The 11,139-nt window shown below is 39.4% G+C and overlaps 1 protein-coding gene across 6 annotated transcripts in view; it reads right to left on the bottom strand.

Moving 5' to 3' along the window:
* Window positions 1-11,139, bottom strand: part of LOC102768064 (sodium channel protein type 2 subunit alpha) — a 121,567-nt gene that overhangs the window by 89,487 nt on the left and 20,941 nt on the right. For 2 of the 6 annotated variants that reach the window (XM_006766504.1, XM_006766508.2), the window contains exon 2: window positions 390-704. In XM_006766504.1, the coding sequence (XP_006766567.1) occupies window positions 390-656 (267 nt within the window). In that variant the 5' untranslated portion in view covers window positions 657-704. Of the gene's footprint in view, window positions 1-389; window positions 705-1,228; window positions 1,428-1,989; window positions 2,146-2,323; window positions 2,608-11,139 lie in introns of those variants that run through there. The other 4 variants (XM_006766503.2, XM_006766505.2, XM_006766506.2 and 1 more) reach the window with 4 other exon arrangements.

Below are 11,139 nucleotides of genomic sequence, written 5' to 3'. Positions count from 1 at the left end.
CATATTACCCTTTTATTAGTATAGATTGTATTTTTTTTTTCTATACGAGCAACCATGAACCCACTTTTGCCCCACCTGTATAAAACAATGACTCCTTTTCACTTTCTGCTTCACCACACTGTAGGGTGACAGCCTTTGCCCTTCCTCCGTTCCCACTCTGCAAAATGCCTCTTTAGCTCTCTGCCTGCTCTGAGAATGTAGGTTCCAATGAGTGCTTCCAAAACACTTCTAGGATAATAAGGTCATTCCATGGGCAGGCCCACCCAGCATCCTACTGCTACCTGACCCAGAGAGGAAGAGGCCCAGTGCTCCTTACCAGACATCTCTGGGGAGAGCCCAGAACCAATTAGGAAGTAGGGGAAGTCAAGGGCACTAGATCAAGAACTCACTTTCTTATTGATGTAGTACGGGTCCAGGTCCTCCAGGGGCTCTGACACCATCTCAGGAGGGATGTCCCCATAAATAAACGGAAGGGATTTTCCTGCTTCCAAGTCACTATTTGGCTTTGGGCCATTTTCATCATCCTCATCCTTGCGCTCTTGCTTGGGTCTCTTCGCTTTCTCTTCTGCGATGCGTTGTTCAATAGCAGCAAGGGATTCCCTGGTAAAGAAGCGGAAGCTGTCAGGTCCTGGCGGTACCAGCACTGACTGTGCCATCTTTTCATCCTGCTTTAGTCACTGTTTAGCTCCTTGCAGAAGAAAGTGCTATGGAAACAAGACACACACACACAGAGAGAGAAAGCAATAGCCATTAGGGGAAAAGGTGACTGGCAATTACATGATATTGACACGAAATATATAAACCAAGCTAGATGTAACAATATTTTACTAAGGCAGCTAGCTGTATTTGGCACCCAGGGAATTCTCTGCATGTATTCACTTGCTCGCCTGGAGATCTGTCTTACATATTCAGTGGATGTCTATGAGGTAATCTTCTCTCCCTCTTCCAAAATGTTTTAAGTAGAAATATTCAATTCAGAACTCAGAAATGGAGGATACTGGTTTGTGCTTGCTGTTTCACTTGTGTGAATAATTTGGCAGCCATCTTTTTTTTTAAAAAAAATCATTTCTGAAAAAATATCAGAGATCCAAAACAAGAGATGAATCATCACCCAAAACTGTAGAACCTGGGCTGCTCCGGGGATCTTGCACGTATCTCTTTATTTTTTTTTCTGTGCTCCTTTTGGCCTACTTTTCCACCCCTCAGAGCTTATTCAAAATCCACGCACCTGGTAAAAAGCTCTGGGGATCCCGAAATGCCAGGCGGTGGGAACATAGGTGGATGCTGCTTGAAAACAAGGGAGCAGGAAGGAGCAGGGGATGCCCGGTTGCGTTTGGAACTGCTCAGAAGCTGCACAGGAAGGGATCCAGCTCCTGCCAAACTGGGCAGGAAGTCACCCGCGTCAGAGGTCTGGACTGGACCCCCGGCTTAGCAACCTGCTGTTAGCTGGTGTCATTGCTTCCTAAGTGAACAAATTTGCAGTGCCTTAGAAAATACTCTGGAGAAAGCCCATTTTCTCAAATAGTGCCCATTTCATAAAAGGTACAGAGCAGCTTTGGACTTGAAATAAAACAACAAGTTGAAGATAGTTTATCCTTTAAGCAAACTCCTATTTCGGCTGGTCTTTGCAATACCGTAAATGAAGTTTTACTGTATTCTAATCACATTTGACTGGATTAACATACATAACCCAACAGAGCACACCAATCACGCCAAACGTGATCTCTCGGGCAGTGGGAGGAGTGTCTGTGCTTTTTAAAATAATACAACCAAAATCTTGACACCGGAATGTCATCTGTAGTCAATCATTTATCTATTTTCCCTTCTTTTAAAAAATGTCAATCCATTTTAACCCCACTGTACAGGAATGAGAATTGCCAGTTATTATGAAGTGCATTTTCTAAGAGTACAATTCCTTAATATCTGGGTAATTTCTGTAGCATGCGCCAGATAAAACAGGGACAATAAAAATAACATAAGCTACGGTACCGTCTCCACATTTGTTTTCGAAGTAGACTAGGTAGGACCTTTCAGCCCCCAGCCAGCAGACTGCCTTCAGTATCACGGTGCCTCCAAACAGCCCTCACCTTCCTCACCCAGCCCCAGAGACCCTTTTGCCTGGAGACAGGCATGGCAGTCCCTCCCCGGAGTGTGCCAGCAGAGAACTGCCATGCCTGGATGTTCTAATAAAAGAGACATGCTAACACATGCAGTCAGCAGGTTCAAAATGAAAGTGGTCTTCTGCTGATTCCCCCAAGGATTCTACTGTAAAGGTACAGAAGCATCACAGAGAACAAGCATAATAAGAATATGAAAACATTACCCCTGCAGAATCTTTTATACTCAGATTTTGGGATTGATAAACTGGCATCAAGAAGACTGCAGATAAAATTCCATCATGCTTTTTTTCTTTTTCTTTTTTTTTTTTTTTTAATTCTCCTTCAAAGACCACACCTAACTTCCTGTAAAAGGATTGTGGTAACTGAAGTAAGAACAGGCATTTCCTGTGCAGGGGACTACAAAACGGCATTCTTGTAACTACCACTAGAGGGCGGGGCAACTGTGGAGAGAAACTCCTCAGGGTGTACACATAGACATATGTTTGAAGCCGCTCAAAGCTTTCAGTAATGGAAGTCTGATCTTCAATTATTAATTTTGTTAACTAATAATGCTTCTGTTTGTGCTTTTATTTGCCAAGCCAGAAATCATTTAATCAATACAAATAATTCAAATTAAAAGTAAAATGAAAGTAAATAACTTAGGGATAAAAATAAAAACTCATAAAACAGCTATTATATTAATGAAGGTCTGATATACAGTGCAATTTAACATTAGGCTCAGCCCCAGAGTATCTTAAATCCAATAAAATGCTTTGCTAATTCAACAAAGAGGTTGCCTTTGTGTTATACGAGTTAACTTTCTCTAGAAATAAAATCAACCTGATGAGACACCAATTTTATTTTATCTCTGATTTAAATGACTGAAACACAGCCAGAAGAAAACTGAACAGCCAGTGGGATCCTAAATGCCAGTCTTTCAACTAATAACAGAGCTAAGATTTGAAGGCTTACTATGTGCCAGTCACTGACTGGGCTAAGACATCTGCATGTGCTATTTCATTTCATGCTCCCCACAACCCTGACAGATAAACACCTTCTTGGCCTTTATTTAAAAACTGAAGAAAACAAGCACACTGAGGTTAGGAAAAAGTCACCTAAGATCACACAGGCAGAATTCAAACTCAAAATCTGACACCAAAAATCTGTGAACTTAATTCAGTCTTAAAAACAAACACCTACACATGCAAAAAAGCCTAAAATAAAATAAGAATAAAAGTGACACCAATTATAATCAGAAAAAGTTATAATTATTAAATTGGTATATTTTGCCTATTTTCTAGCTTAACTATTTTCATTTAAAAATACATTTATCAGAAACAAGCAAAGAAGAAGATATAACCCTAAAGAACTTTTAGTCACTATACCAAGTCTGTTTTGGTTATAAGAGACAAAAGAATGACTCAAATTGGCTTAAGAGAAAGGGAACATGGAATAAAGGAGAAAGGAAAGAAGGAAGGAAGGAAGGAAGGAAGGAAGGAAGGAAGGAAGGAAGGAAGGAAGGGAGGAAGGGAAGGAGGAAGGAAGGGAGTTCATTGGTTCAAGTTTTATTGTCTATAACTAGCTTTAGGCTTGGGATGATTTGGGAGCTCAACTAATGTTACCTGCACCTAGTCACGCTCTATCTTTTAGCTCTGGCTTCTATGGTGACAGCTTTTCCAGAGATTTGTTCCTTATTGTAGTAAGATGCTATAGCAGCTTCAGCCTCCCAACTTCCCAGACTTAAATCCAAGAGGAACAAAGATCCAGAAAAATTCATGTTATATCTCACTGACTCCAGTTGGGTCACATGCCCATTCCCGCAGTCATCACTCCATCCAGGGCAAAGCCAAGCTTTGTGCTTTGGTGGCTTTCCCTAAGCCAAATGCCCCGCCCTTGGAAATAGGAGGAAACCTCACTTGAAACCTATGAACAGTCAGGTGATGCTGGTATAGAAACATTTGTCAAAAGCAGAGTTGGGATACTATAACTAGAATAAGGGGGCATTGCTGCTGATTAACAAAAACAAATGAGTGAACTTCAGTCACACATCTGTCATATTTCTAGTGCTACAATACTTAGAGAGTGACATTATGACATCAGTATGTGTGTGTATATATATATATTCAAGTAAGATACAACATGAGTTTTTCTGGGTCTTTGTTCCTCTTGGATTTAAGTCTGGGAAGTTGGGAGGCTGGAGCTGCTATAGCATCTTACTACAATAAGAAACAAATCTCTCTCTATATATATATTCTGTAAATACTTTCTTTCTAGTTCTACTATTTTCATTAATATTCCATGTTTGGGACTTAGAAACTAGGCAAGATATTTAAGAAAATTTAAAATATTTTTATTGATTTCTGCAGGAGGAAGGGAGAGGGAACAAGAGATAGAAACATCCATAAGAGGGAGACATTGATCAGCTGTCTTATGCATGCCCCCTCCTGAGGAATCAAGCCTGAAACCCAGGCATGTGCCCTGAACTGGGAATCAATCTGGCAGCCTCCCGTGCATGGGACGACGCTCAACCAAATGAGCCACACTGGCCAGGTCAGGTGTGGCAAGATATTTAGAAGATTCCTTCCCCAAAGGAAGCTGTCTTACTGTAATCAAATATTTCACAAATCTCTGTGGTAAGCATTAGCTTCATTTATCATATAAATATGTGAATATGCTGGTGTCTCTTTTCAGACATGCTCAACAATAAGCTAACTTATACAAAATATTCTATTTCAAAAAATAAATGAAGGAGTTCAAAATGTATAGTGATTTGTCAGACATATTTTTGGGGAGGCGATTAGCCATAATAATAACACATAGTGCTAACTTTCTTGTCTGGCACTATTTTGAGAACTATAAAATGATTTCTTTTAACAACTTGATGAATTAGATACTGTGGGCATCTCCATTTGAAACATGAGAAAACCGAGGCACCAAAAAGATAAATAATTTACAAAAAGCAGAAGGTCACAGCTGGAAGTAGTAGAGTCAGAATTAAAACGCAGGCTCTTTGGCTATAGAATCCATGTTCCTAACCACTACGCAGTGCTTCTCAAGCCTCTTCCAAGTCATCCGCTCACAGAAACACACCAAGAGAGTATATTTGTTGCGGGATATATTATCTCTTTCTCTCCCATTGATCCTAGCCAGTTAATGTGCCTTAGGATATTGAAAAGGGTGAACTTGTTATCAAAATACACAAGACCTAAGATGAGCAACACCATCTCAAAAAGCCTTTGATGAAATATAGATTTGAAGTAATAAACTTAGTCTCTTGTTTCTGATTTCCCAGGATACAGTTTTCAGAAGTCACGCATGTTCGTTTTTTCTTTCATTCGGTCTGACCCTGGTAACACAATAACGGCATTTTATTATGAGAATGCTAAGTGACACATTTCCACGGTTTTTAAACTTCATTCAGTTATACTACTTTTCAGACAGAAGATTTTGTATTGCAACGTTTAAGGCCAGATACCATAATTGGAAAACCCATAAATAATGGAAACACAAACAATATTATTTTAAGTAGCCAGAAAGGAAAACATATTAAGAATTAGATTACTAAATTCTGCTGACATTTCTGTTTCCCTTTCCATGCCTTCTTTCTTTTAGTTTTCTCACTTATACAAGAGGAAAATTAATTTTCTCACTTAAATTATAAAAGAAAAAAATAAGTTATGTTAATACATATAATGACATCTACAAAAATAGTAGTTAAATTATACAAAAAATAAGGCAATACAAAGCAAAGATATGTAGTAATAAATAGTATACTATTCTTTCAACAAAGATCCACATTTATAATAATAAGTACTCTAAAATTAAATTCATACTAAGAAAATTATTGGTTCATTAAATCTCACAGATAAGGAAGTAGTTATAGTCTTATTCTATAATTAGTGACTGTGGATAAGTGCTCAAAAAACTTACAGGCTTTTGTTCCTGAGTTAGGAAAGCTGAGAAATACTAAGGAATGTCTTTTTCTGAAATTGATATTTTAATCCTATTTTACAATTGTAATGTTAATTCTCTTCAGTACCTTAAGAAAATGCCGAAAATAAAAACTAAGAAAAGATTTGCTAAATGTTAGCTGCAGGTTTATTTTCTGGGTTTTCTAGTTTCCTTAATCCATAGGTTTGAGTCTATTTTCTCATGAACTTTCTGATTTTCACTTACTTTGTTTTTCTTTTTATATCCTTCACTCTTAAACTTTGATCCACTAGCTCCTTCCTGTAACTAACAATTTCCATAAGAGGGAAAATGTTCTGAACAACCAGACTTGGATGTTTTTCCATTCTAGATTAGGAACAGCGCAAAATAGAAAAAAAAAAGACAGGCACAATATGTACTATTTAGATAAATCGTCATTTCTCTTTAAATGTTAGCTATAGTTACAATATAAAACCCTTACTTTAAGTATTTTACATTCATATAATATTTGTTGAGCAATATTCTTCATATAAGTATAGGTGTTTCTTTAAATTATTATGTTTTAAACACATTTTATTTTTCTTTAATAGAAATGCACACCAATGTTATGATAATCCCTGAAAAATTATTCAATGTATTGTAATCACCGTTTCTAGGAAAAAAAAATATACAATGAAATAGACCTATATCTTTATGAAGCATTTTTATTTTATTGAGGTAAACTAGTAACATGTTTCTACATCCTTCCTTAAACTTCAGATGCATTAAATGCATGTTAGCAGACATCCATGAACTACTTCAACCCTCCCGAAACGACTAATCAGCTGGAAGGCCACCTTTAATCTGATTACTTATTAGTTTGTTTTTGATGGCTAGATTATACTAGAATCCCAGAATTCCACTTTTGCATCCTAACAGTCTGGTAAGAAAGATTTTTTAAGTTGTGATTACCCCCAAGAGAGGGAGACATTCCCATTTGTTCCAAATGCCTAGATATTTCCAGCTGCTTTCTCCATTCCTCTCTTTCATTAGGACTTCTATCTACAACTTTCCCCTGTGGTCCTCACCCTTGTCTATAGGGGAGAAAAAGGCTGCCAATAAATTCCTCAGTGGGGTAGCAGATCTGCATGTCTGGGAATCTTCCTCCGGAGGAAACCAGCAGAGTCGAGAGCAGAAGGGCTTTGGAATGAAAAACGATGCTCAAAAAATAGCAACATTCCAAAGTGCCCTGGGTACAAACCTGGGTACAAAGTGTGTGTGTGTGTGTGTGTGTGTGTGTGTGTGTGTGTGTGAGAGAGAGAGAGAGAGAGAGAGAGAGAGAGAGAGAGAGAGAACTAGAGATGAGAGAATGAGAACATAAGAAACCACAAATTTGTTTCTTCATGTCATGTTAACATGGCCTAAATTCTGGTACTCTACTCGCTTCTTGATATCAGTTATCTCATTTAATTCTTGTAACATGTTGTGGAGGAAGTCGTGTTTTCACTTTTCTAATGTGAGGGTGATCCTGGTTTAATCATGACCACACAGACCCACCATTTAAACTCACATGTAGCCGATTTCAAATTCTAAATACACTTGATTGTACCATTTTTCCTTGGAGGTGAGAAATGTGCCATTGATACAGAAGTTGAAAAGAGTAATGTGAAATACGTCTGATTTTTTAAGTAACTGGATCTCTAGCTATACCTAAGATATTTATAGAATACCATGGGTTTACTGCTGGTCACCTATTAAGAATAACTTAGTTCCTCCTTATACTCTTGCTATTGTGGGGTTAGCTTACTTCTGCTAGGATCAGTCTTCAACTCTCTGCACCTCAGTTTTCTCATCACTAGAAATGTAGGCTCATTTTGAGTTTTATGAAATACATTTATAAGAAAAAGGTAAGCACAAAAATTAAGACATAGTAATTGCTTAATAAATGTTGGTTATTTTTCATTTTTTAGAGATTCCTTAGTAGTTTGTCATTTCTACCTTGTATTATTTACAGGGAACCTATTTCCCCTATCATCTCATCTTGCTCATCTTTATGGCTTCCATAATATCCAGTATCTGTGGTAGTTTTAGATAATGCTTTCTTTGGGGGTTATCACTTAATAGGGAGCTAATTTAAAGGTTTTTTTTTTTCATTGTTGTTTTGTTTTGTTTCGTTTCGTTTTGTTTTGAGAGAGAAACATCACTCAGCTCTGCCTCCTCCTGCACATACCAACCTGGGACCGAACCCACAACCTAGGTATGTGCCCTGACCGGACTCAAACCCACCACCTTTCCATGTATGGGATTACACTCCAACCCACTGAGCCACACCAGCTAGGGGGCAGTTTTTTTGTTTGTTTGTTTTTTTAACCAAGGAGTGTTGGCATTGAGTTGGCATACATGTGATTTATGTAAACATCGTTCATCTTGAGGGGCTTTTATTGACTATTATTTGGTAGACACTATGCTTTTAAAGAAAAAGGCTCCAACTTTGGAGCCAGATGAAACTAGTTTACATCCTGACCCTGCTAATTTCTAGCTGTACTTCTCTGGGCGAAGGACTGGGATTATAGTAAGGATTAAAGAAGATAAATAAAATACCCAGGACACATGGCAAATGCTACTTACCTATGCCCTTCAACTCTTCAGCATTGTACTAAGCAAAAGGAATAAGACCAAGTGTAAAGCCAGAAGTCTGATCTTTCAAAATTTACAATGCAATTTATCATTTAACCAAACAAATGTCAAGTGCTAAGCAATCGCCTGCATTTTTCAGATGCTTAGAATACAGTAACTAAGCAAACAGACAAAAGCCGGCAAAACTCTGCCCTGGTGAAGCTTATATTCTGTGTCCTAGTGATCCAGCCTCCATCCAAGTAAGCTAAATATAGAATACAGCAGGTGGTGCTGCTATAGAAAAGGATAATGCTGGAAAACAAGGAAAAATATCAGGGGAGGAGGTTGAGGAGAGCGGCGTGCTGTAAATTTATAAAGGGTGCTTAGGGAAAGGCTCGTTGAGGAAGTGGCGTGTAAGCAAAAGCCCTCGAAGGACCCACGGGAAGCCAGCCAAGTCATGAGCCCTCCTGGATGGTGGGGCTCCAGGCAGAGCAAATGCATGAAAACAGTTACAGAAAGGTACCACATTTGGAAAGGTCTGTAGAAAGGTGAATAGCATTGACAGAATGAAAATGACCACACAAGGCCATCACATCAACAGGAAGCAGAGAGAGCAGGCCACAGGCACAGTGAGTACCACAGCAGATGCTGCTGTCCTCACTTAGGCCCGCCATCTGGTTTCCCAGCAGTTTCTCCGGTGATACCTGTGACATAAATGCCAAGATCGGAGCCCAAGCCAGAGCTGAGAAGCAACAATCGGACCAGAAATAAAGGAAAGCGCACTGCCCCTCGATGTCCTGAGCCTGCGCTCAGAAGGGGTGTGTAGAAAGCAGAATAGCAGGCCTGGATGCCCAGGAAAGTCTCGACCTGGGTGACTTCCTGCAGGGGGACCCAGAACAGTCCACAGAAATGGTGAGCTCAGCAGCCAGGCTAGCAGCTAGCAGCAGCTCTGCATCAGAGAAGCAGACAAAGCAAAATGTGGCCTCTCTAAATGCCTACACGTTTGTTGACATTTTAAAAGATTAAAAAGGGATATTTTTCTTGTCCCAGGATGCAGTCATAAAAAGACACAATAGCACCAATTATGAAACAGATATGTCTACAAAACTTTTTGTTTGTTTTCATCTGTAAAAAAGTGTTGGTTTTCAAGTATGAAAATGCACTTGTCTATGTAGCATGTTGGCAGCTATTCTCACTAGCACATTTCCTTATTTTTAACCACTCCTAACACATTTTGGAGAGACCAGATTAGCCACTCTTGTTCCTCAGTTCCCCTAATCTCTTCCCTCTTCGGCTTTTCCTTTCTTTGTCTTCTTCTCCTCCACCTGCTCCTCTTCTTCCTCCTTTTCCTCTTCCTCCTCCTTGTCCTCCTCCTTCTTTTCCCTTCTCTCTTTAGGATAAAGATAATTCCTATCCTGGTCAAATCCTAATTTTGCTGTTGGGATAAACTCATACTATTGGAAGTAAAATATTTTTGGAACTGCAATACATTGTAGGCAAATTTATTTTATTTATTTTCTTAATATTATTAAAATGTCAATTTTGCCTGCAGAAATGAATGAAAAGAGGGGATTTTAAATGAAAAGAAATGATGTATATTCTAAAGTTTCCCTATATAACTCAATGTTTGTGAATTATAAAAGTATGGCTAGAAGTGTTAAGATGGTTACATTTTGAACAGCTCTCTATCATGTACATAAATGCAAAGCCCACATATGTCAAATCCTGTGATTTTCACCCTACCATATCATTGCATCAATTTCATATGAAAACTAAAACAGGAAAAGAGCAGGTTTGAGAATGGAGAAAGGCAAAAGGCTCAGAAAAACATACGCCCTTCCCCCCAGTGAACTGATCATGTGCTTGTACATATTCATTTACAGGCTCATATTCGTGAATGACATTTCCCATTTATTTTCTCAGTCCCACACAAACAAAATATATTGAATCATTTAAAGCAAGGACTGATCTATAAAACAGTTTCGTCACTTGGAAATTATCAAAGGGAAAGATATGACTCACACAGCTTTTGAAAAGTTCAAATCATGATTACAAATTGCAAACAATTTTTTTTGGGGGGGAGGCTTGAGAGAGAGAGAAAGAGAAGAGAGAGATTGGTTTGAGTTCTATTAAAAAATACTAGCGGCCCCGTGCACAAAAATTTGTGCACTCAGCGGGGAGTGGGGTCCCTCAGCCAGGCCTGTGCCCTCTCCCAGTCTGGGACCCCTCGGGAGACAATGCCTTGCTGGCTTAGGCCTGCTCCCGGGTGGCAGAGGGCAGGCCCAATCCCTAGGTGCAGCCCCTGGTCGGGCTCAGAGCAGGGCCGACTGAGGAGTTGGGGCGCTGCTCCCTGTCATGTACAGAGCAGGGCAGAACGGAGGTTGCGATGCCACCCTCAGTCATGCTCAGGGTAGGGCCGATTGGGGGGTTGGGGCACCGCCCCCTGTTACACTCAAGGCAGGGTCGATGGGGAGGTTGCGTGTCCACCCCCTGTCACGCACAGAGCAGGGCCCAA

Source organism: Myotis davidii, unplaced genomic scaffold (genome assembly GCF_000327345.1).
Source record: "Myotis davidii unplaced genomic scaffold, ASM32734v1 scaffold59, whole genome shotgun sequence".
NCBI classification, from domain to species: Eukaryota; Metazoa; Chordata; class Mammalia; order Chiroptera; family Vespertilionidae; genus Myotis; species Myotis davidii.
The sequence above is the reverse complement of the archived record's forward strand: the minus strand, read 5'-3'. Positions and strand labels throughout refer to the sequence as shown.